At 37.5% G+C, this 27,872-nt stretch overlaps 1 protein-coding gene across 1 annotated transcript in view; it reads right to left on the minus strand.

The window, feature by feature from the left end:
* Positions 1-27,872, minus strand: part of COL25A1 (collagen type XXV alpha 1 chain) — a 319,468-nt gene that overhangs the window by 114,028 nt on the left and 177,568 nt on the right. Inside the window, exon 5 of the mRNA XM_056359942.1 lies at positions 8,650-8,667. Coding sequence (XP_056215917.1) covers positions 8,650-8,667 — 18 coding nt within the window. The remainder of the gene's footprint in view (positions 1-8,649; positions 8,668-27,872) is intronic.

Genomic DNA, 27,872 nt, shown 5'->3' on the forward strand with positions numbered 1-27,872 from the left:
TTCTTTCTCCTCTCCAAACTTGACTCATACTTACAGGATAGAATAGCACATCATCACAGCTCTTCATGACAGCACCAATTCAATAAAGAACCTGAAGCATTTCTGCTACATATGAGGCTGCTTAAAGTAAAATTTCAATTGACAAAAGTGTCACTTTAAAATGGAAAATACAAATTTTGAGGCTTCCATCTGACAGTCTGAGATTCAAATCTCCCAGGTCTTCTCTAGTTTGCAGGATTTCTAAGCTTCCAGCACAGAAAGTCACCAGGGCTCTGGGCTGATAATGGGTGTTCAAGGAAACTGATATTTTCAGAAACTTCTAAAAGACTAAGGTCTTATATATCACAGTGTTATCTTTAAGTCACCATAAGCTTGATGAAATACACATTTTTATAACTCTTCATTTCATTTAATTTTTCTTTAAAGCTAGTGAAACTACTGGAATCTGCGACAAATTGACCTGGAATTCAAATCTGAAATACAGCATGAGGATCAGTAAAAACAATAAGCCAGTAAGAGTTTAATATTAAATTAAAAACATGTGCAGCAGGATGATAAAATACTATATAATATTCCTGAACTCAGTGCAATACTTTGACATAATTCCTAATAAAACACAGAAGACACTAGTGTATTTGTGTCATCTGTAGAATAGGGTGAAGAAAACACAAAGGTCATTTGATAAAGAAACGATTTAGGAATACAAGAGATATTTCAGAGTTCTTAATTATATTTTGACAACTCTTTGTACATCTCATAATGGAACCACTGTACTAGGCTTGCAATTGCTTTTTTGTACTCATGTACTCTGTTAAGCTAAGCAATACTATACTAAAATAAGGCTTACAAGTAATTTTTGCTTCACAGTTCTTCACTTGCTGTTAGATCTAGTATGCTCTGGCGACAGCTGCGACTTCTAGATGAATAGATGGAATGCCAATGTGTGATTCCCCATGATGCTTATGCTAGCATATGTAACAAATGATTGAGATCTTCATGTTTATTTTATTTAAACAAACCCAATTATTTTCAGAAACTAATGATGCCACCATGAAGAAAAGTTAATAACACCCTACAAACAGAATGTTGTCCTTCATGTTTTGTTTTAGATTTTTATATATTAATTTTATAATTTTTTTTATTCTAAGACTTGTTTTTTCAGAGTAACAGTACCATCAGTGGTCACTATGTGAACTATGAATGAGGGAATCAACTTCCAAAAGTTTTGGGCCAAACAATTTGAACTGTTCCAAGACCCCATCTTCCACCTTTTCTTCATCTCTTGCATGCAGCAGCTCTGGAAGGAGACCTTCAGGTTTAGTAAAAGAAGCCACCTTCATAACAACAGACCTTATTTTATGAGGGCATCCAGAGCTGACATCACCTTGCCTGAAGAGCCCTTTCCATAGATTTCTGTACAATGACTATTCATATTTTTGTGCTTGTAGAAAATCAAAACCTAGATTGAATTGGTAATTGTTAGATTAACAGATTTAAAATCTGACATTTTTCTGAATCAGGTAAGAAAACCAGAAATAAATTACCATTTCCAGGAAATGCTGCAGAACATTTGAACACCTTGTTATTTCAGCACAAGATTTCCAGAGGTAGTTACTGAAATTGTAACTCAAAAGCATGCCTATCAGAGCAGGTAAAATAACACAGTAGCACAGTTGGGGTAGGAGTCTGGCCTCCGCTTCAGGCATCTAACATTAGATGAACAGAGCTCTAACAAGTCCAATTACCTCCGACTAAGTTCACTTATCAGGGTACTGTAAGGAAGTCATTAATCTGCCACCAGAGGCTCCTTCAAAAATCCTGACAAGAAGGGTGGGAACAGACCAGTAAAAAAACATCTTGGAAGCAGAGCACAATATCCAGTGCTACAAGAATTTTTCTTGTCGATGCCTTGAACTTACTCTCCTCAGCCTTTTATGTGTGGTGCTTCCTTAGTCTTGGTACAACTGATACTCCAGCACAATTTGTACCTAAATTTTCAGTTCTGTGGTCTCTTCTTCACAAAGCAAAGAAACCTCTTATTTTCACTAATGCCATCTGCTTAGCTGAAAAAGCATTTAATATTCACAGCTATCCTGCTTTACACATGTATGAAAGTCTATCAGGGGTAACTGAAGTGTTTCATATTTTAGAAGTGCTTATTGTTGTTGTTAGTTCCTTTTAACAAAATTAACTTCTACTTTATTACATACAAAGCTGAGAAAGCAACATACTTTAAGACAATTAAATACATTAACTCCTTCTGGAAAGATGTATTTCTTGCATCTTTTGTGTCATAAACATTTATGTACACATCAGACAGTTAACAAGTTTTGAGCATGATTTCTCCTCCTAAATTCTCTGATGTGGTTCGGTTTGGCAATTAACATAAAATGAAAAGCCATGATGATGGCATTTGCGTTCACAAGTCAATATGGGCTAAGACTGCACAATTTCAATAGTGTTCAGGAATTCTACTACAGCTTTAGAAAGGAAGGAAAATGGTAAGCAAATGGTGAAGCTCTGCCTGCTAAATCATATGAAACTTAGTACAAGCTTGTTTGTTTACGTGTTGACCACAGTTAAGATTTATTTATGATCTCAAAATTGATAGTAAATTGTTATTAGCAGCAATGGGATCAAGTATTTGGCCTCATTATACATTTTTTTGTATATCCTTTTTTATAAGGTTATCTAAAAAAAAATACCTTTTACATACCATGTTTGGCTGTCTTCCTATGCCTACCTGGCTATTAGATGAGACTAATTATTTTTTAAAAGACACATTAATCTATTTCTACTGCTGTTTACGAGCCCAGACTCCTAGGCTAAATCTAAATTTATTTTCATTTACACAGGCATAACTAATTAGTTTGGACTTGATGACAGTAGTTGAGAGGAGATGTAGAGCATGCATATGAAAACTTCAAAACTAAAACCAAAATGTTTTAAACTCATTTAGGAAGATTTTTTTTCAAAAGAAAAACCCTGTTATTTATTCTCTTTCGGTACTTGTCCTTCTTTACCAAAGCTAACAAAATGTTAATTCCCCTTTGAAAACAGATTTCCTCCCTAATTTATAGCACCTGCCTTGACATGACATCAAGGTTCTGTATTCAACACTCACTGACATCGCTAATACCGAGGGCAGAACATGGGCAATGCAGTATCTCTTTCCCCTGTTTACATGTTAGCGAAGACACTTCAGAAGAAACAAAAAACTGAACCCAAAACTTTGGATGCAAAATTATATTTGGCTCCCTTTAAATGAAAGATCACAGTAACAGAGTGTATCCCTCCATGAATTTACCCACCTTCTTAGTCATATTCTGATTTCTGTATAGGTAATCACAGTTTTACATAAGGAATTAAAAAGAAACTAAAAGGCCTAAAATTTATTGAAAGAATTTCATAACCTTCCCTGAAATAATGGCCTGATGGCATCCTGAAAAAGGTGTGGATGCAAACACAAATATATAAAACAAAGATAACCACCCCATATTTGCCTAGGAAACAAACATTTCAGTGACTGTACCTGTTTGGTGTTAACTTACCAATTAAAGTTTGACAGCAAAATCTGACCTGCAACTCCTAGCTCAAAAGCAGAGTAGCATTTGCATATTCAAACTGAGTCATACAATCCTTCAGCAGGATCAAAGTTTACAAAAGAGCTTAGGCTGTCAGCTGCTAGAAGCAGCAACACCACACAAGATCATTCTCTAGGGTATGAACAGCTGATGGCCTGAGTACAACCACTGGGCTCCTCTCAGGAGCAGCAACTTTACTGCACTGTGTATCTCAAGCTGATGAACTATTTCTCCAGCCTTATGCAGATTCTGTCCTTCGTAAGCGTACTTCTTGCCTCCTTCCCCCATTCTCCACACAAGCAGAGAAACTCAAGGTGTTCCTAAAGGCAAACTGCTGAGAACAAGAAACATGGAGCTTACACCTCAGTTTATGGTAATCAGAACAAAAGAAGCATGTCCAGCTTTAAGGGTCTGACAGGTAGAGATCACTTTGCAACATTAGTCAATAGGACATATTATGTACCTTGCCCATAGCTTAAAAAGCCATCAAAACACATCCATGATAACTTGACTTGGTCAACGCCCAGTACTGAATGGCATCTGCTAACCAAGAGGAATATTTAACAGGTCTTGGAATGAAGGTGACTATACAAACTACCAAAACTGAAAGGGAAACTCAACAGGACATTAAATACATTTTGTTTACACAAGTCCCTTCCCATCCTTCCTGCTGTCAGATACTCAACTCTTCCCTAAGGTCTAGGATTCCCCCTACCATCACAGTGTTCTCTAGGAAGTGACAAACAAACCTCCTACATACACTGCTGTCATCCCAAACACCACAAAACTATGGCCTAGGTCCTGCTGGCTATTTTTCTCAATCCTTGACAAACTAAAAGTTAAAATGGTTCCCACCAGCTCTATTGACAGCACAAGCCAGTAATAGCCTGTCCAACCATGAATCAGAATCTCTGCCATCAGAAATTAAAAATATTCCAGTCACATACTCTGAAGCTTGACAGTGAAAAAGACACACGCATATATTTGTCACCAGAATTGCTATGGTTACCCTCATCATGCACACAACACTGGAAAATTTCGGACTGAAATAACATCTCTTCCACAGACATCCCACATACAGGAAAACAAGAATCTCATGAAAACAAATATCAATCATCAGTATTTTTGTCCATTTCTAATGCAGATTTGAATGGCTGCCAAAGAGAAGGGAGAAGCATCTGTGGGGCTGCTGTATCTCAAAGTCCCACACAAAGAGTGGTCGTGTATGCTGACATAAGAGAGAAAGTATGTTGCACTAGAGATAGGCCAGGGAGAGGATATTGCCATGAAGAATAAAATACTTGGCTGACTGAGACAAAGTCACACTGAAACACCACCCCTGACCCACATTTGCAGTTGTTAATAGTTTTAGTTCAGCAGGATTTTGTAAAGGCTCATTTTGCCTTCCTTCACTGTAATACTAAATGCACTGTTTTCTAATATTTATAGGAACTTTACTTCTAAACAACAAAGTTAAAAATAACAAGCCTTCTCTCTTTACCCAGATAGTACGTTCCTTATGGAATTAACTTTAGATTAGAAGCTAAAGTCTGCTCTTTGACAAACATGAATACTTCCATTATTTTAAACAGGACATGTATGCACAGTATAGATTTATTGGGGAAATAACCCTTTCTGGTACAAGCTAACCTAAACATATATTTACATTCTGAATAAGAAAAAGTAGGTATTCTTTGGAGTGAGTCAAAAGCCGGAATTTAAGTTTCAACAAAAATATTAAAAAAAATATTACTTGCTCTTCTACAAAGAAACTCTGTTTACACAGTGTTTGAAACAGCTTTCTTTCTAACAGAAAACCAAACTCATTTGAAGGCACTTTATTTTTTTAAAGGTTATGCTAGAAATTCCTTAGCTATTGATTATAGTCTTTACCTTTCAGAGATACAATAGAACCATGAGCTTTTCTGAAAAAAAAAACCCACGTTTGTGAGATGTAATAAATCTTTTTACTTAAAACAGGAAAATATGAAGCAAAATTATGTTTTGCAGTGTATTTTTGATGAAAAGAAGCAGTAAAAATTCCAAGATAAAAAGATAGGAGGTGTTACTGATATGTTATGAATTTATATTTGCACACAGTGATTATGTACGCGTTGGGTGAATTTGGCGTGCACTTTTTGAAAATGGTAACAAAGAAGAGTAGGTGCTAATAATTAACACTGAGTGTACAAAGGATTAGAATTTGTCTTTGATCTTAGTGTGGACTTACTGGCTATGACAACAAAAACTTCCTAAATGCTTCGTTTGTCAGCATAGCAATGCTGGTCTTTGAAGACAGGAAGCCTTTACTTACTAACCAAACCCACCAATACTTTTCATTTTGGATTTCTCATGGTCACAGTTAAGACCAGGGAAATTACTGACAATCACGGGTGGCTGAAATTTCTGCAGTTTTTTAATGAGAAACTGAGGGAGTTTAACTTATTTTAGCTGTATGTGAACAGATTCTGTTTTCTATTGATACTTTTAAAATGATCTTTAAAAATCTCAAGATTTTCAACCACAGCTTTCAACATTTTTAAAATGCTGTCTCATGAAGTTACCTGGATCTGGGTTCCAGTTTAAGAGGAAAGATCTAAATGTACAGCGTACATGTAGTTCCCTAAGACACACAGGTGTTAACATAGGCTAGAAAGCAATTCAGCAGAATGGTTATTTGATTTAGTAGCCGCTTATAAGCAGAATCAGGAATTAAGAAGCATGAATGTGTGCAACTAGTATCATGTGAGAGGTTCCCTAGGTACCCAAGACAGCTGCCCATGACTGACAGATGCAACAGTGGTCCAACACAAGCTCCAGGCGTTGTACATACAACAGCCAGAGGCTAGGCTGGAGACCCTGGATCATCTCATGCAACAAAAAAAGCCTGTGTGCAGGCAATGTAATTGAGCCCTGATGGTTTACAATGAGCTGAAGAGGTCTGTAGGTACACTGAGTATTGACTCAATCTTCACTAACTGCAAGAAGTCCTTAGACACTTCACATGTCAACACCTACACACAAGCTTCTAGGTTTAGGCATCTTAACCTAAGGCCAATTCCTGCTCTGTCTCAAGCTGTTATGATGTGAAGCTGAATCCTACTCTGACTGTGTTGCTGTTATGACTTCCTCACCAGTGCCCTTGCAAGAATTATTCTTGGACTCAATCAACCAGTCAGATTGTCTGGGTACATACATATACCCCTGCCTCAATAAGAGCATCATGAGCTGAAAAGGGGGAAAAGGCAGTATTAGGAAAGTCTTGCCCAGAACAAATTAGGAAAGTGTTGCCCAGAACAATGGCACTGCCACAGAGATGAGCATTTCCACTGAGAGGAACTACTGAAGTTAGAATATAAGAATACTCATCCAAAGTCCTGTGGGTCCTAGTAGCTTGTACATGCCTTCGGCATAAATGTTCAGGGCACAGAGGTTAATACAATTTGGGGAGGCGGGGTGGGTGGATTATTAGAGGGTTTTTCCTATGGTTTGCACCCACTTCTCTTACAATCATGGCAGGATTTCTCTGCCTTTCTGCCCCTGCAATAGCACTGATTGCTGCCATATCCACCGTGGTTCTTTGCCTACAGCTACCTCAGGGCATTCCACGTAAAGATATGAGCTCTAAAGACTGAGAAGCTGTTTACAAGAATTAATCAAGAGACGCTCTCCAAGCAACTGAAATGTGGGAGGTGGGGGTCCAAGCCCAGAGGGAAGAGACATGGGTGGCAGCACAAGTCAACATCAACTAGAGGGCAGCTCACAGGCTCAAGTAACAGCCTCAGGCCCTCAGCAGAGCTTGTTCAGAGCAGGAGTGCCACACACAATTACAAGCTCTCTCTTCATCGACCCCCAGCAGCACAGAGGCTGAAGACACCTCTTTGTGTAAGACACACATCAAAAGCCTACTGTGAAATATAAGTGCTATGGGGGGGTGGTCATTTCCAATATCATACAGGCTACTTGCATAATACTATTAAATAGAGCCTGGCAGTGCAAGGATACTAGGTAATCAAACTGAGTAGGATGAGGGTTTATAACTAATTGTTTTTCAACAGAAAAGGCTGATCAGAGACAGTAAAAAAAAAAAAAAAAAGTCTGAGGAAAATGCTTGCTTCCTGTAAAGAAAATCTTAACTTAAAAAAATTATCTGTCAATAAGGTTGTGAAGTTTTGACTTTCAATTATGATTCTGCAATATAAAACACCCTTCACAGAAATCCTGCTTCAGGCAACTCATGCTAAAATGGTCCCACAGACCAGAATTTGCTTCCCGTAATGCATCTTGAGTATGCAAAAAGGTAGAGTTTTGAAGCTGATTTTCCTAAGTTTGGTTTTGGTATTGGCTTCCCCCCCATTTCCTTGCTTTTCCACATTTCTATACTGCTCTTTAAGTCAAACAATCTACATTTAACTTTTGCTATACCTAATCTTTCCTTTCTGCTGGTCTATTTCTACCTTGGAACTTAAGTTAGGTCCCTGGATTTCCACATCTTCAATTACAGCTCACCAAAGTGACTATTCTTAAACAGTAGTTCTACTATTAGTAATTCTACTATACTTAAGTAGTTCTTATTATCTTACTACCTTATGTAGTTCTACTATTACATAAACCAGAACTAATTCAAAGCAGTGTATATAATTAATATAGCTAGCATTGAAATATTTAAAATAACTGAGAGCTGCCTGGATTATAGCAACATTATTAGCATGTGATTAATAAGCAGTTGAAGTATGACATTTGCTACACATTTGCTAAGTTATTTTATCTTGCTTTAAAGTTAAATGGCAAAGTTTCAAGCCATAGTTAGGAGATTTGCTTTATTCAGTATTATGTTGTCAACCCCACCATCTGGTCAAACAGCTGAGGGAACTCAGACAACCATATGGGGGGGCTGATGTTTCTCTCTTGGAAAATACTTGCCTCACTGAATTATGCAATGCTTACCAGTTTCTAGCTTATTACACTAGATTAAAAACCCCATCAAAATACTTTGTAGATAACCTGAGTTTGGTGGGCCTTGTCTTTAACTTTAAACTATGTAAGACAATAAGATGGCACTTACTTGAGGACCAGGCTGACCCTGAAAAACAAGAAAAAGATAATGTTATGGAAAGTTATGACAAGAATTAACTCCTTAAATAGTAGCAAGAAGTTACAGTACTCTCTAACAACAAATTGAAGTCAGATTCTGGACTCTTAAGTGTATATTGAATTTGAATGTTTTAATTCAAATTGATGAACTTTCTTGCAATTCACTTATTGCAGAAATAAATTACAATAACACATCATTGAACCTGCATTTGAGAAACTTCATACTTCAGGTAGAATAATTTAGAAGTTACAGAAAGACCCAATTCAATCACTCTCAAATTAGAAAAAATCTACAGATACTGAGCTGATTTAGAAGTAGGCATTGGGTGCTTTTCCTGTATTTTGGCTCACCCCTAAGTTTCAAGGAAGTGCTCATTATTGCCTGTTGAACAATTAAAGTCTAAAAGCTGGGGAAAGGCATTGCTGGGCAAACAATAGTCTTTTTGCCATTGCTGCCAGCACCAGAGTTTTAACCAAGCGTAAACCAATATTTAAACCATCAAGTCAGCAGTAGATGAACTTTTATCAGCTACCCAAGAGTTAGCTGATATATTTCCTCCCCCTTATTTATCAGCATCATCCTTGGACCACTCCTGGCAAACGGAGAGGGTCTCTCTGCACAGTGAGGAGTTTGATGTATCTCTAGCTGCTGCAAGCCCTTACAGAGCAGACTTCCCATCGCTACGGTCCCTAGCCCAGGAAAGTCAGTGCAAGCCTTCAGATGTTCCAGTCCACTCATTACAAATTATTTGCATGAAGCAGAATTATATTACAAAATGGTATAGTAGCTGTGACTATGAACTACAACGACCCAGACAATCAGCTCACACTGTAAGAAAGAGACAAATATTTCTATACTTCTCCCTATAAAGAGAGAATTTCTGAAACTCCTAGGGCTACCTTAGCTTCTGAACTGAAACTACATAACCTTTTGTTGAAACTGACTATTGAGACTTCTTATGAGTCTTACAAAACCCTCTTCACTTTAGCTACAAGGTACTACTACAAAGAGCTGAAACTTTTGTGTCTGAACAGCAGGAAACTGTTTACTGTGAGGGTAATCAAGCACTGATCTGGGTTGCCCAGGGAGAGTGTGGAGTCTCCATCCTTGGAGATATTCAAAAGCTGTCTGGACGTGTTCCTGGGCAACCTGCTCTAGATGGCTCTGCTTGAGCAGAGAGGTTAGACCAGAGGACCTCTAGAGATCCCTTCCAACTGTAGATGTTCTGTGATTCTTTGTGACTTTGAAGGGTGGAAGCATTTCAAAAGGGAACTGCTATCTTCAAGAAAAGCAGCTGAAGAAAAATGCTTTTTTTACCAATTAAAAAGATTTTTTTTTGTGCTAAATTAAAACCCAGAAAAAGATATTTTAATTCACATGCAAATTTTCAAAGATTTTTTTTAAACAAATATAAGAATTATTAGACATAAGGTTACAGAGGAGTCATGGTGAGATAAAGAATTACTGTGGCTATCTAATCCTTACACTGAAGGCAGCCTAAAGCATTTCTTGTTGTAGGTGCTGCAGTTTTGTATTAGTTCCTTACAACAACTCTGCACTATAGAGGTTTTCAGACACACACACACACAAACAAGAACAAACAAACAAACAAAAAACTGGCTGAAGTTTGCCAGTTCTAATATGAAGTAAAGTTTTTGAATTGGTCAGTTCTATGCAGTTACACATCACACTAGGTTAATGAATACAACTGGACTCCTCAGCACTCAGACTTTACCACAATCTGCTCATCACAGCAGTTTTTGAGCTATTACATGCTATACCTTATGCTAAAATTATCAGAAATTGCTTACTGATGCAGTATTGGGCAGCCTGTACAATTAATTTGTATAAATTAACTAAACTGAGACCTATGCATGCAAACTTTTATATACAAACTCACAATTTGTTTGTCTCGCAAGTATATCCAAAGTTGCAGTACATTTTGACCAAATGTCTCCAAGATATATATGTTAAAAAAGCACTTCAATGAAAGTAAATTACCAAGCGTTTCAACAAAATGTTGATTCAAAGCAGTAGAAAGCACATAAATAGAATACATAAATAAAACAAAATTCTTTGAAAACTGACACTTTTCCCCTCAACCAAACTTAGACGTGTAGGCTACTAAGTGTCCACATGGTACATGCTATAAATACATATATAAGGGACGTACACACATAACACAAACATATCCTGAATTGAATGTCAGGGATGGAATCATGCTCCCATGAAAGTACTTTCTACTCTCAGTCTTAACAGCATTACTGGTTTACCTTTTTCTCTTTTTGTGCATTTTTAATTACTTTTTTATCACGTCTGCCATACAGAGGGAGGAAACCTGGAAACAGAACTATGAGATAATGGGGAATATAGTAGTTGTGTTACTCTTAGTTTATATATGCTGTCACTATTGCAACCATCCTGCATTTAACCGTAAATGCAGATGCTGAATACAAAAGTACTCATAGCAGGATTTTTTATCCTCTTGGCTTCTTGAACACAGAAGGAACTTTGTATTAGTGAAGGTAATTATTTTCTGGTTTTGTCTGTTGTTCCCAATCCTTCAGTAGTTTTATATGCTTTTAGATATTCCTTGCCCTACTGGCTACTACAGTTAACAGTATAATTTTCCCTCTCACTAATGATCTAGTAAGTGACACTAACCAGAGGATGCAGCAAGCACTGTAATAGGGAACTCATCAGCTCTGCTTACAAAGGTACAGGTAGAGAGAGGCATCACCATACTGACCTTTTTATTGTAAAGGGTCATTGTCACACAACTATTCAAAGCGTCGGAGATGAAAAAGAGGTTGTTCATTTTGCCTTTTCTCATTTTTCTATGTTGTGAAAGGATCAGGAATAAAGCTGTGAGTTACTTTGGTGTTCATTAAAAAACCCTCTAACACAAATACAGTCTGATATTATAACTCATTTGAGCAAGCTCAATCTCAATTAATATTCTTGTGTGCCCAAAAGGGCTCCAGGATTGCTGACATCATTCTGGCTCATTGCTGCATAAATTATTCCCAATGCATGTTACTCGTGGATTAAAATATTTTGGCTGGAAGTATTTCTCTACAGTTTAGATAACAATCAGAGTGAAAACTCTTCAAGGCTGAAAAGTCAGCATTACTCCGAGGTTTTTTCTAATGAACACCTCTTCATTCAGGCATGTTATGTACTTGAAAATTGATTCACTGGTTGTAGCTTCAACTGACTGCTGCTCTTTGCATGCATGTGCAGATCAGTCCCAACACCAATAACTGATCAGGTGTATTTTAGTGGATGCTACTTTGAACTTCTGGTTCATTGTTCACGTACTTGACTATCTACTACTGATTTCTGCTTTTTAAAAATTTATTTATTTTTAAATCTGCCTTACTACAGGGGGTATAGCTGCCTAATCTGTCAAGGTTTCAGCAAAATTTTCAGGACAGTTTTCCATTATATATTCCTATACATTACCAACTTAATACATTCTTTTGCAGGGAAAAAAGGGGTTAAGTTTGGCAACCTATTCTAATTACCATGATGGAAGGTCTTCTGTGGTTGATAGTTAATCCCTTCCTAGCAATTTAACCTAATATTAGCTGCTGATATGTAAACGATATTAAAAGAAAAAGAAAATATATATGGTGTAGCCAGGTCTAGCTGAAGCCAACAGGTAAGCGATCGATCTGCTAAAAGAGGAGATTAAAGAAAAAGCCTATTGATTGGAGGCTGCAATCATTGCAGAAAAGTCACTTAACCGTAGAAAGAGACCTCAAGGAGCACAGGAAAAAGTCTTAAGAGAAGAAAATGGAAGCTGACACTGCAAGTTAACAGGTTGAGCTTGTAAAGGAAACGGGGCTTATAGCAAGCGAAAGGACAGAAAGGAAAAGATGTATTCAGGGTATTGAAGAAAAGGGCTGTCTTGGAAAAGAAAAAGAGAGGGGGAGTGAAAACAATAGCATGAGAAAGTGAAGAAACTGGATTTTCACATCTTTTGCTTGATTTTAACCTTTAAAGAGCTGGAACATCAAACTTCCAGGCTCATACATCCGAATACATAAATGTACAAATATATACATAAACACAAATATATTTAAAAATACTTTGTATAAAAAAAGTTATTTCTAACTTAATTCAAGTAGCATCTCCCTGAAGAATATCTGGGATAGCATACAAATGCATTTAAAATGAGACATGGGGCTGTTCAGATCTCATCAGCCAACAAAATCCAGATGGAGAAATTAAAACACAAAAATGAAAAACCTGTGGAAAAAGGAAGCCAGCAAGAGTCACAGATAAGTGGTCAGAAATAATATTCTGCTGTTTGAAAGGCAACACCAAACTACCCTTGTGGAGTGTTCTTTGGACAGAGTGCCCAAGTAAGAACATCTATCTTCCCATCTAATCCAGACAGAAAATGATAAGGAAACAGGAGCAGTGTGGCTGACCTCCATTTACTTCTGTAGACACAAAAGACTGAAGTGGCTTTTCAGCAGTTCATAAAAAGTCTATGCTATTGAGGTTGAAATAAGTTATGCTGAAGGAAGCTAATATGTGATTAACATACATTTCAGCCAGAATAATTACAAAAGTGAAGAGGGACTATGTGCAAGACCTAAATTACACTGGTTTTGAACAAATCACCTACCAGCTTTCCATCCATACCAATCGGACCCTGGGATAATCAAAAGTCAAAACAAAATGGAACAGTTAAATCAAAGGAACACTGAAGATGAGGGAAAATATACAGACTTGGGGAATACTGTGGGCTTTGGAAGATGAGTAACTTTATGTCAGCAGTTAAATGCAATACCTTAAAGATATTTTGAGAATGAAACACAGAAGAGAAACAACAAAAGAAGCAGACCTAAGAGAGAATTAATAAAAACAGAATGGTGGGAAGTAACCAGGCAGTAGCTGGTGTTTAACAAAAGACAGGACCAACGTGCAATGAAGGAATTGTTAGTTTGGCAAATCACAGTGGCACAGCATAACCAAACATATGAAATAATGCATCTGGTTTGTGTATTTTTCTTTAAATAACTGAGAAAACAGAATAGTTAGCCTATTTACTGAACCTTTTTTTTACATGGTTTCAGGATGAAAAGAGCAAACATTTAAAATCTCATAACTGATCTGTATTTAAATTAACATTAATAATGATGGTTAATAAGAAACTTCAGCTCATGCAGTTCATTGAGGTACTAACGATTTCTGCCAATACTTTAGTCAAGAAGTCCTGTGCCTTATCCTGCTTTTTTTTATTATTATTATTCCTTGGGAAACATGGAATTATCTTCACTGATACTTTACAATTCACTTATTTCTTTCAGAGTCCAGAGGCTGATTCCAGTTATATGGGTGCAACTTCTAGGAAGGATTTACCGTGAATGTAAGCTGTTGTAACTCAGTAAATGCTTCTGTATCGAGTGCAGATTTAAGTGATCACAGAAGAGGGCTAGAGAAAGTTGGATTAATTCTAAATGTTCTGTTTAATTGTTATGCCTTCTGACAAATGAAGAGTGAAGTTACCTTTCACTGACAATGGAGTAAGAGTGGGCAAAGAACTTGTTTCTACCATTAAATTCCTCTTTTAGGCTGAAACTGTGAGCTTTCAGGTCTTGTCCCATGCAAAAGGGACACTAGTTTACACCTGCTGGAGAGAAGCTTTCTCTTAAATGCTGGCACTACAGTCAGACATTCCCCCTGGAGCTTCACAGGCACCTCTCAAGACTGCCCTCCCTAAGCACACGGCTCCTTAGAACTGATAGCTCACACTGCTTGATTTGGATCTCTGTTGTTGAGAAGAGAACATATATTTGCTGGTTTTATGTTGACCCATTTTTATCTTTGCTGGTTTTTGCTTCCTTTTTGAGCACTACTTTGGCTTGTGAGAAGAATTTGAAGTGTAATAGCTTAGTCTAAATCAGGTTGACAGGGGTTCTACTGACCCCTTCACCCAGGAGTGCATATTCCTACCTTCTAGACTATTGCTAATAGGTACTATAGCCACATGAATAAGTCACTTCAACCAGCTAGGAAGAAAAAAATAAAACCACTATAAAAAAGTGATGCCTTATCAGTCTAATGCATTCCCTAGCAATCTGTCCTCTCCCAGCCTGGATCATGGACTCTGCCAAGAATTCCAGACATACTCGGTAGGAAAGAGAACATCAGTTGGATGTACATACTGTGAAATTCATTATTTGGGGTATGTTACTGGCTTTCTAAGAAGACTGTGCACTAATGTACTTGTCAGATCCAATAACAAGTTACTGTGCCTGGGAAGCCCTACAGGAATAAACCCCCTTACCTCTCTTTCCCTCCAGCACTTACTGTGATGTCCTGTCACATCATGAGTAGATGACATACTGAGTGTAAAGTGGGTCACCAGCATCTTAGTTATCTGCATGGCCACTACCTTTTTTATGTGCTGATGTCCTGGGAAAGCTTGTGACTGTTGGGATAACCTACAATATCCTTCAAATGTTATCTCTGTACACTTCTTCACTGGTATCCAACAAAGCAAACAACACTTCACAGTGCATTAACAAGCCAGCTTTTATTATTATGCTTCCTCAGTGCCTCTTGATCCCACACATACAGCACTTACTAATTTTCTCATAGTTATTTAGCAATTTTCTAAATATGGTACTATACACCCCAAAAACCAAAGCATGCCTGCAAGTTATTGGCTTTCCCAGATTTTTCTAGCACTGTACTACAGGATATTTATCTAGTAATATTTACACACAGTCTGTTGCAGGTGCAAAAATGGAGGCTGAGCTGAAGCCTGGCTATGAATACATATACTTCTAGAAAGCAAACTACAGATATTACCAGTTAAAACACTCAAAAGTAAGGTCATGGTAAGTATCTAAGGTTCCCCAGAGGCCTGTGTGGGCCAGCAGCTAAACTGAACTGTTTGGTCTGCTGCAAGCTTAGCCCAAAATATTTAATTATTGTTATGATGAATGAATACAGAAAAGAATTATGCAAGTATTTGTAGAAGGAAAATTCATCATGGGGTCAAACTGTTGGCTTAGAGGGACCAGCCCAAAGCTCTTGCAGCTGTAGCAATGCTTGCATTTTGTGTAGAAGCACTTTTTGCTGGGAACGTTTCTTTATCATAGGGAAAAAATACAATTTGTACTCCCTTACAGTGATAGGTATTTTAACTACTGCTAAATTTTTGCCTACTCTCTACCCATGCCACATAGCTACTGCACTTGAACTAAAGGACTATGTGTAGCATCTTGAAGAGTCTCAGTAAAGAAGAATCAGAAATTCCCAGTAGTCTGAAAAGAAGCTCCTGCACACAATGGGAAATAACAGGTATTTTCCCTATGATTCCATTCCTATCAAGAGTATTTGGTCTGAAGTCTGGGAAAGGCTTCTGGGATTTGCTTTTTATAATAAGGAAATTTGCTTGAGACATACTGCCCTACAGGAGAAAAAAAATACCCCTGAAGATAAGAGGTCACTACTGTGAAAATTAATATTATTATTTCATTATAAAAATACTAAATCTTTTAAGGCAAAACATGGTCATTTCCTTCTTTTCTCAATTACTTCTTTCTAGTGTTGGAAAGATAGAAAAAACACTTTTCAAAAATGGAAACAATAAGAATTTCCAGAACTGATACAGGCTGGTTAAGAGAGATAAGCTGAAAGAGTACGTAAGGATACTTCAGGATGTACTGAGAAAAATCCAACATGAGGCAATATATATTGAAATTCATTACATGATTGCACTGGAAGTCTCACAAAATACTCAAAGATATTTTTATTCTTTCTGAAAGAAAGACTTTAAACTATAGCCTGTCTTTGACTTAAACTTGATTGTCTCCAGAGCTGCACTATATAGTTCAAACTGCTTTCTGCTTTGTTCTCTAAATTACAGCTACTACAGATTAGTGAGTAATTTTTGACAAGTACCAAATATATAGTCTTCTATAACGCCATGGCCATAAAAAAATTTAGAAAACTAGACAAGACAATGTATCATGAAAGGCAGGGGGATGATTAGGTTTATGCAACAGACATGTACACTATTTGTTTGCTTACTGTAGATACGACACATGGTATTGAAAATGATTCTTCTGGGCTACGCATTCCCTTTTTAGGTTTCCACTACCATTTCTAAATGTATGCTGTTACTGGATGTGTCAGTTTTGGCTGGGATATTGTTAGTTTTCTTCACAGTAACTAGGTACAGGACTGTTGTTTGGATTTGTGCTGAAAATCGCACTGGTAACACAGGTGGTTTAGTCACTTCTGAGCAGCGCTTGCACAGAGCCAAGGCCTTTTCCACCTCTCACCCACCCCACCAGCGAGCAGGCTGGGGGTGCACAAACACTTAGGAGAGGACACAGCCAGGACAGCTGACCCCAACTGACCAAAGTGATATTCCATACATATGGTGTCATGCTGAACATACAATGCTGGGGGAAGAAGGAGGAAGGTGGCGACATTCAGAGTGATGGTTATTTCACTTCCCCAGTAACTGTTACGCGTGATGGAGCCCTGCCTTCCTGGAGATGGCTGAACACCTGCCTGCCCATGGGAAGTGGTGAATGAATTCCTTGTTTCATTTTGTGTCCACAGCTTTTGCTTTACCTATTAAGCTGTCTTTATCTCAAACCATGAGTTTTCTCTACTTTTACCCTTCTAATTCTCTTCCCTGTCCCACCAGCGGAGGAAGGGAGGGAGGGAGCAGCTGCGTGGTGCTTAGTTGCTGGCTGGGGTTAAACCACGACACTGGATATTTACTTACAGCATTACATACATTTTTTTCCAAGATACCAAACCAAAGGTGTTTGTACAGTATGTTGCTTTTTTTCCAAATAGTACCCAGCTATTTACTCACTACCTACCTATATAAAAACCCTAATATGGACAGAGACAACACACGGGAGTAAGGGGGGTATGAGTGCCATTTTGGTCTGGTTTTTTCCTCATGAAGACTGTAAATGTAACATTTCTCAAAGAAAGATATTTTTAGTCAGATTTTGAACGCTATACAAAATCGGTAGTTTTTCATCTAAGCAGTATCTTTTTACATATGGGTTACTCTGGAGGTAAGTATTTTAAGGATTTTAGGGGTTATTGCTAGAAATTAAATACGTAAGCAAATGCATCAAAAATCTTGAGTGTGTTCCTACCACAAAGATAGTCAGTATTATTACTTTAGGCAGTTTTAATGTAATATTAATTTCTTCAGAAAATTCTAAGTGAAAAGTGAAGATAAGAAAAGGTATCACATGTTGAAATCTACTAAGTGATTAAAAAAAAATCTTCCAAGGGAAGGAAAAAAGGAAGATGCAGCCTGTCTTCTTACTTCTAAGTTCTCCACTCATCCTTCAGTGATCCTTTTCGTTTAAGGAATACTCATCAGAAGACTGACTTGTGAAGCAGGAGATACATAATAAACAGAAACAGATGTCATTTCTTCTTTATAAGTTGCAGACCACCCTCTACCTAAAGGAAGGGGTTTGGCTTTTTGTTTTAAAATAAAATAGATTGGCATATTTTAAGAATGCATAATTTTTGTAGCTTTTATATTAATTGGAAGCATGCAGAGAAATGTTGCAAACACATTTCTCTGTGGAAAAAATGAAGAAAAATTTTGACACTGCAAATTAGTTCTAGTTTTGAGTATAAAAAAATTACAAGCAGGTCAATTATTATCTCCAAATGTTAATGACTTCTCAGACTTTGGCAACTCTCTGTATTTACCGATTATTTGGTGTGAAATCAAGTATTTTGGCAAAAAAAAAAAAAAAAATCATCTCTCCCCCAGTGCAGACCATAGGTATCTCAAAATCTCCACAAACACAAAATTAATATAGAAACACCTGCATCTTAGAGAGAGGTATGAATACAGAAAACTGAACAGAATCCCAGTGACACCATGGTAGACTGTATTTCAATTTACTGGAACTTCATGGCACAAATAAGTGGCCGAGGTTATTTCAACATTTCTCATGGCCAGTGTTGGCCCAACAAATAAAGCTAATGAGACATAACAATGCTGTAGCTGAAGTTGGCCAGTATTCAAGTCTTTTCTGGACTCAGTTTGTAATGCACTGAATTAAAAGTGCATTTTCAGATTGATTTTAATAGGCGTGTGGTTCAGCACTCAGTTGTTAATAAATAACCCCCCAACATTTTAAAGTGTCCCCCAGTAATTTTTTAGATCACACATTTGGCAGTCTTAAGATACACTAATTTAGACTCTTACAGCAGCATTTCAGAATTCAGAAATTCTTACCCTGATAAAATTGGCTAAATTATTCCACATTTCTAAAAAATTTATAGTAAGCTGGATTGTTAAATTGGTACTTGCAACTGCTTGGAAATCTCTTATGTCAATCCATATACAATAGGAGATTCAGAAGAACGCAGGAATCTAGCTTTACAGCCGCTGTATGAGCTGCATGCCCATTACTGTGTCAGACTGAATTTTAAAATACCTATGTGTGGGAAAAGAAAGGAAATCTCTCTCAGACAGCAGGTTTGCAACCCCACTAAATTCAGGTAAGGTGAAAGATGACACATTGCCTTTTCAAACCACCTATTTTAGTTCAAGATTGATAGAAGTTTAAAACCACACAACTGTCAGGTTTCCTCATCACAACACCGTTAAAATGATGAATCTCCATGTCTGTCTTTTTCTCTCCTTTGGTTAATGACAGGTTTATCAAGGCTTACTTTAATTAGACGTAGTATAGTATTCCTAGCAAGGTTATATAATTCCTAGCAAGTCTGACAAGATTTCTTTTTAGTGAAGTTTTGGTTTAGAACTTATAAGGGCAATGAGTAAGATAAGCTCGTCAGCTAGCTAAATTTCTCCTACTGATGAAATATTATTGGTTCTTTTTCAAAAAATGAATGGAAATGATTGCCATTAAGAACAACGTGAGAGAACAGCCCAGGTACAGAAGTCACTTGCTCCAAGCCTGGGAGAAAAAAGTACACTAAATCAACGTGCAACAAGTCTCTCTGGCCAGCAATCAGGATATTACTGCAAAAAACCCCAAATAATACAGATCATTTGGGCTGGAGAAAACTCTTCTGTGAAAAGAATGTTCTACAAGAGTGAAAGAAAGGTGAGCTGAGCCTGCTGTCTAAAACCCTTTACCACATAAAGCAAAATTACTGACAAAGACAAATGAAGTACTACAACATTCTTTCTAAGAAGTCCATTTCAGGATTTCCTGAATTCTGCCCTCAAGCAATTCACATGAGCTACTACCTGAGACATAAAACTCAACTAGATGGATCATCACCTGGAGATTGCAAAATAAGTATAAATGTATTCCAAGGTAGGAATTTAGTTTTAAATGAAGTTGGGTTTTTTTAAAAAAAATTCAAAAAATTCACAGCACTGTTCAGCTGCTTGATCTTCTTGACCAGGAGCTTACAGATCCCATCTGAACTGCTAGAGACTTCATCTCATTCAGCCTTCAGAAGCAACATCTTGCTTCTCCTAGACTCATGCAAAATAGTGATTCAAATTAATTCAAGAATTGAACTCCAACTGCTCCCCAATCCATCACACTGGTATTTTTGGGATTTTTTTTTAGGTTTTTTGGGGTGGGGTGTGGTGAGGGTGGGGGGCATTCTTAAGCCTTTAATAGCCTCATCCTGTAAATCCAAGAATCTCTCATTTGGTTGCAAGCCATTAACTCATCAAAAACCCTTGCAAAATTGCCTTTAAAAAGCTAATAAGGATCTCAAACATGCCTTGGAAACACCAAAGTGACTCAGAAGCAAGGTCCTGATAAAACCTGGAGAATGAAGAATAGCAGCACCATGATTAAGTCTCCAGGCTATACCTCCATCAGCCAGAAATGCTACACCATGCCTAGAGTAGGCTCTCAGTATTGAGATTTCAGTTCATGAGCATAAAGGTAATCAGAAGTTATTCCAATTTATATTTTTAACCACCTGTCAAGTGTAGTGCCTTCAGTACAGAGAAATATGCAGCATGCACATCTGAAGCAATAAGCCAATGCTAATAGTAAGCTGCCAAGCATAACTGGCAGGAATATTACATGCATTTTGCTGTTCTTGTTACAGAAAAGGTTTGCATTTTTCCATACGTTTTAATTTCTTTGAATTTCAAAAAACAAAAGGACATGCAACTGAAGTTATGAATTTCATGAAGTGGTTCTGGTTCCTATATTAGCCTAAGTTAGATGACAGAAATCATCGATGATGGAACAAGATAGAAAGTGAGGGACAGTTTTAAAGATTCCAAAATAAACCAGAAATGCCAGGTACATTTTCCAAACTTTTCCTTGGGGCAATATCACCCTAGATTACAAGATTCCCAGCTGGGAGCCCTACATGCAGTCTGAATACTCTAATAGTTCCTTTGCAATCATAAGATGGACTGGTTATGTCTAGAAGCAGGCGATTTGAAGAAAGAAAAATTGTTCAGAGTTTGGCTATTCAGAGTGGCTGAACTACAAAAAAAGCACTGCATATGGTAACAATAAGGGAGTACAAAGAGTTCTATGCAAGAAAAATTATAGTCACAGCTTTTCAAAAGCATATTTCACGGCCGAAAAATAATTGCCGAGATACTTTTTATTTTTATAGTTTATGCAGGAAATCTGACAGGCAGTTTCTTGTGGTGCAGATGCATTTTTGAGTATCTGAGAACTATGACTGCCCTTCCTGCTGAAATACATATGTCTAAAAAACCATGAGAAAAAACTGGGCAGATATAAGTTGGAATGAACTCTTCTAAAAGACTGTAGGCAGACATCCTTCTATTTATCATGGCCAACATCGCACACATCACAAATATATAGGAGAAAAGGGCCAAGTATGACTGTGAACCCCAAACTGTGAAGCACTTTGTTGTCTTCCATACATCAGGCTAGCAAGAAGATTATTTCCAGACAGACACTGTTTTTCTCCTTGTAGCCTATACATCTCACCAGCATCTGCAACATTTGTACAGTCATATCTGTATGACAAATTACTGCAAAGGGAAACTACTGTTGACCCTAGAAAGAGTAAAAGCAACATAGCTCAAGTTACAGTAAAGAAAGGAGTCATGTGGACTCTGTTTTGTTTTGGTTCATTTTAAACAGATTATTTATCACTGTCTAACACTGTTTACCGTAGATCAAAACTCCAAGTATGAAATACCTAACCGATACTCAGGTACTTCTTCAGGAGAGAAGAAAAAAAAAAAAAAAAGAAAATTGTAAAATGAACCTGCCTAAACTTGGCAAATCATATATGGTACAGTGAATTGAGAAACAGCACATTGTAACTGCCTGCTGTTAAAAAATAAACTGTTTTGAAATTGTGATCTTAAAGTGCTTACCCCCATATGCTTCACCCATCCATAAAAACAGCCTTGCAATAGGTTGCAGAACTACGTGTTTCCATAAAAATACCTCATTATGCTACTGAATTCCTGTATAGCTTAACAAGTACTTGAACACAGACAACATACACACAGAGCAGGAAGAAATTTACATTCTACCTAAAAGAATGAAGTTTCTCCTGAAGAAATTGAAACTCCTGTATCTGTAAATAGAAAGCACATGGCTAATTCATCAACGCCAACATCACTGTGTGAATATATTTGATGTGGTTGGTGCCATGTTGATGAGAAAACAATAAACTGTGAAAAAATGTCACTTCTCAAAAATTAGCTGGCTAGCATTCAGCGGGAGATAGATTGTTGTAACAGCTGTGGCACGATGACTTTGATGAATTAGATTTTTGTTCTCCTGGAATAATTCTGAAGAATCTGTCTCCTTACACCACCATGGAAGTGAATCCATTTGCTCACTGAAACCCTACTAAAGAACAATCTTTCTTGTTACCTGTTTGATGGCTTTACAGAATAATAATAATAATAAAAAAAAACCAACACAAAAACAAAAAACAAAAAACAAACCATTATGCTTCTTTTAGTAAATTTCTTTTTTTGGTTTGTAGAAATTTTCTCTTTTCAGAGGGAATGAAGTCCGCTAATTAAAAAAAATATATACAGTTGTTTGGTAAATAACACAGTATCATAGAGAACTAACCTTCAGAAGCCAATTTTTGACCTTCCCTCGGTGGAACCATCAGCTTTAGAAGATTACCAAAACTCAAGAGCAGGTATGTAAATTGATTTTTGTTCCATTAGGATAGAAGAACCTGAGCATCACGTTCCTTTTATCTGCCTACAGAGGCACATATTTTGAATGGGGCTCCCAGGGAATGAAAAAAAACACCATACAGCTGCCATAGAGATACTTTCCTTTCGACTTACAACAAAAGAGATCAATCAGAGTGGATACATCTCCAAAAAAAGAGAACAGTTACAAAGGCCTTAAAAGATAAAAAAACCTAAAAGCCAAAGTAACAAAGTGTTCATAAATAGATAAAAATGTAGATAAAACCCCCAATCTCTTTGGTCTATCATGTGGTCAAAGAAAACTTTGTTTGAAGAATTCAAAGATAACCAAAATGCCAGCGTTCATACCTAGTCCTAGTCCAAAAATGCATTATTTCCAACTGGGATACAAGATGAGAAAAAAATAATGGTGCGGATGCACTGCATTAAAACTTAAACTCCAAAGCAGGTGTTTTCAGCTATGCACTGCCAAATGTGCTCAAATAACTGGAATATAAAATTCTGCACACGCAAGCCCATTCAGATAGTTCTGTCATGTACCTACTAGATTTAAAAGGCACAAATATACACGCAGCTAGTTTAAAGACACTACTGTTTTAAACACACTATAACCTAAATCATTCATCAAAAGCTAATGGTACCACATAAAATTCTGTCCCCTCCAAAATTACTTGGAACCAGTAAATTCTCAAAAAGCATAAATCATTATGAAAAAAACCTGTATGAAGCAAACTCTAAAAGATTATTTCGTTCCAGGAAATAAATCAGTATTTGGGGATGCACTACAACCTTTGTCATTCTTTCTTCCTCATTTAATGCCTTAATGTCCTGTCCCACTGACGTCAGACCACAGTCCTAATGGCCTTTCAAGCAAAACACTGGACAATGCAATTTAAACCTAAAGTGTAACATTCGGAAATTTATGACAAGGTTGAAAATAGCAGGTTGACCCGTTCACATGAGTGTGGAGGATGAGGAAGAGGAGCGAGAGGAGAAGTTGGGTGTTCTTTATTGTAAGCCCAGGTGTCAGTCATGCCTGGAAAATGACAATGAATAGTGTCTGGGTAGGAGATAATGTTTGAGATAGGATAACCCTTCTGTTGGTGCTAGTATTTTTATGAGACTATTGGGAAAACTTAAGAACTTTCTGCTTTTCAATATTTCACTCAAGAAGAAACATAAAAGGGTTTAAAAAGGGAGAAAATGCGGAGAGGGAGAGGGAGAGGGAGAGGGAGAAGGAGAGGGAGAGGGAGAGGGAGAGGGAGAGGGAGAGGGAGAGGGAGAGGGAGAGGGAGAGGGAGAGGGAGAGGGAGAGGGAGAGGGAGAGGGAGAGGGAGAGGGAGAGGGAGAGAGAGAGGGAGAGGGAGAGGGAGAGGGAGAGGGAGAGGGAGAGGGAGAGGGAGAGGGAGAGGGAGAGGGGAGAAAAAAAGTGTTATCAGAAGCAAGCAGATGATTGAAAGAGTGTAGTTGTAACACTATATTGGCTGCCAAAAGATTTGAGGGACCTAGAAACTATATTGCTGGGTAAGGAATTGGAGCAAGTCACAGAGGAGGAAGAAAAGAGACTCACTCAAGAATGAATCAATACAATAAAGCAGCCATGAAGGGGAAAGCTTGGAGCCATATATTCACCAGCTAGATGGAGTGTCTAAAGGGAATTTTGTTTGCTCGTAACTGGCTCGAGAGAGACTACTGAGAGGATGCTAGAAGAATCCTGTCATTTTAATTCAGATCCTCAGCAGCAATGTTGCTTCAGACTACTTCTGCAGTTCTTTCTTTTTTTTTTGTAGGTGAAAAGACATATACAGGTCCAACTTCCAAAAAAACTTCCGATAACTCTTTTTCTTTCATGGCAAATTCCATTTATGCATTTTTGAAATTTATGTGAAAAGAAGTAGAATTTCTTTTGTGTGTGTTTTTCTTTATTTGGTTGGGTTTGGTTTGGGGTTTTTTTGGTGGGTTTTTTGGGGGGGAGGTGGTGGTTGTTTTTTTTTTTTACATTGGAGAACAAAAGCTCATCTCTGCAAAATCTTGCTGTTGAGTTGCTGCTCGTTTCACCCCCTCAAGGTATTTAGGAAAAACTACTAAGTTTCTCCATACTCGTACATCTGCTTTTTGAAGCTTGCCTATCCAGAAAGAAATTCAGAGATTTTTCTACTTTGATTCTGAAATCCCCTTTTAACTCTAAGTAGAGCTGGTGTGTCATTGCACAGTCAGAGAGTAAGTTTTCTGCCTTCAGAACTGCTGCACAAGCAGAAACAGGCAAACTCAACCGAGAAAACATTTAGCCAAAAAAACAAAAGTTATTGAAATCAGATCGATCTACAGTACAGAATATGGGCTACCCCCAGAGCCAAGAAAACTTGCAAATGCAAATATTACATTCCTGTGCCTTTCTGAGCCATACTCTAACAAATCATACACTCCTCTCACTTGTTTTCTAATTTCAGTCAAATTATGCAAGTTAAATTGAAATTCACCAGAGCTGAACAGGTGAATCCAAAGACAAAATATAGTTCAGTGAAACAACTTTAAAAATACTAAAGCATTTACCAATCTCATTAGTTCGTTTAATCTCAAAATCTCTAGACTATTCTTGTAAGTTTTGGGGATCCACACATGAATACATCCAAATAAAACATACTCATTGCTTTCTTCTGACATAACTGGTTTTCAAGATTATAGAAAGAGTTTTGCAGTAGCTGGTGACAGCACGAAGAACAAAAGTGTGTTTCTTTGTATTCCCAGCTAGGGAGAAACAATATGCGTGTGATGGCAATACCAGATTACACTTTACATACTCTAAGGGCAGAGAACTAAAATGAGAGATCTCCTATCATATGCAGAGTAGATTTTAAAAAATCAGGGTAATTGATCCACACAGCTGGAAGTGGAAACGCTGAGGTCACTTTCCCTTCGGAGATGGGCTAATCAGTCAGACTACCTGAAGGAAAATCACAGGCCTCACTCAAGAGTGTTCTGATTAAGAAAAGGAACCTCAACTTGAACTTTCACAGTGACTGGGTATGCAAATACTACGTTATGCATGACAGAAGTTCCTGAACTGCCTGTCTGCTACTCCTGGTGCTTTTGGAGCACTTCCTTTCAACCTCACTCTCAGCTATAGAAAAATACTGTACCTTTGTTAATGTCACCCAGTGAAGCTAACTGCAAATGGCAAACTGAGATCGTTCCAACTGCTGGAGGCCAAAAACCTCAATATACATGTCTAATACTACTGAACTAAAATATGAATTTGAATGTAAGCCTTAAACTCCAATACAGTGATGCAGCTTCCGATTCACAAAAAAATCTGTGTACCAGGAAATAAAGAACTTCCTTAGCACCCACAATTTGTCTCCTGATTTTTTCTTCGCATGGCTCCCAGTTCTACCTTGCCCTCTCATAGTAAGTACTACTTCTTTTGGGGATTGCTTCTCTGAGTAACTGCTGCTCAGCATGAAGAAAAGTAGAAGACTCTGCCCTTACCTTTGTTTATCTTAGTTGCAATTGATCTGGTAAAACAAGGAACTGTTACAGAAAGAATAGTGTGACTTTTAAAAATTTTCAATTTTTTTCTGGCATTACTTCACTTGCTAAGAATTCCAGCCTTCCAAACTGAAGCAAACAGCAGTTTATTTTGGTAAGAATATTATGTAGCAGCAATAAACTGATTTCTACATTAAAGACTTAATAGTCTTTTCAACTGATGAGTGCTCATGTGCATGATTGTTTTTCCATTATGCTCCTTTTGTGAAGCAAAGCAGCAAAGGGTTAAATTCCTCTAGTTTATACTGGAAATAGCTACTGTGAACATGTATAAAATAATCCAAAAAGAATTCTTAACTCAGTGGTCCTCTGTTAGATTATCAGCACTATGCAGATCCCAATATTTGCAAAACCAATAAATGTTAATTGTTTTACCTTAAGCCAGAGAGAGGAGAAAAAAGAGAAATAAAAAAAAAAAAAAGAACCAAAATAACCTTTTTCTAAGGATGATTTATGATCTGTATCCTACACAGTCATGGAAATAAACTTGCAACTGACATTCCACACTGCTTGTATAAATCCTTCCTACCAGACAAGTATGTTTGCTTTCAGAAACTGCTTTAACTAATCCTGATTTTAATATGCACACATGTAGCTGAGAATACAAAAAACAAGGGCAGTCCAAACAACACCCTAGTATTTTCCTTGTGATGCAAAAGGCAAGATACACACTAAATGTGCCCATCCCAAAGATCCCAAGGAATGGAGACAAAGTACGTTAGGGCTTTGTTCTACCAGCTAACTTCTCACATTAAGAAAGAATACCCAAAGCATATCTTTGAGAACATTATTAGCTTGAACAAGCACTAGCCATATCACTTCTGGTGTAATTACGGGATGATGCAAAGCAGTGTGGGGCCCACCACAGGTGTATGAAAGAACTTTTTGATTCCCAGTAGGGGAAAAGTTCCTCATTCAGCTTTATAAGAACACCCTGTTCAGGTGCCCGCCTGCTCCAGATGTTCCCCTCCTCATATTGCCTGTCTTATAAATGGGAACCGAATGCTGACCACACGGGGAAGCAGGCGTGCTGCAGCCTTCAGAAAACACTTCTATTTTGCACTTTCTGGAAATCACAGAATCCAACCACCTAGTCCAGTGATTTAGGAATAAGTTTCTTTAATGAAATATTATAGCCCTTGACCTCAGCTAGGATTAACAACGCACTTAAACTCCCACATAGGAATATTCATCTGGGAGCTGTATGGCTAGTAAAGTTTTACATATCTTTCAGCTATATCACAAGTCCAAATGAAAAATCCAGCATGAAAGAAAATGACGCATCATGTTGGCAACCCTCCTTCAAGGTGAAGGAACCGATGACTTAAGAATTCTTATAGGATGGTTTGGAATTTCCTTTGCTGTTTGTGACAGATATAAGTAATAATTAAATACCAGATTTCTACTGTAAGTGATTTAACATTTTCTTTGAATCTCAATTTTTTTTGTGAGAAAGTTACAGTTCAGGCAAATTGTAAGAGGCATTTTTTAACTGTCA

Source organism: Falco biarmicus, chromosome 1 (genome assembly GCF_023638135.1).
Source record: "Falco biarmicus isolate bFalBia1 chromosome 1, bFalBia1.pri, whole genome shotgun sequence".
NCBI classification, from domain to species: domain Eukaryota; kingdom Metazoa; phylum Chordata; class Aves; order Falconiformes; family Falconidae; genus Falco; species Falco biarmicus.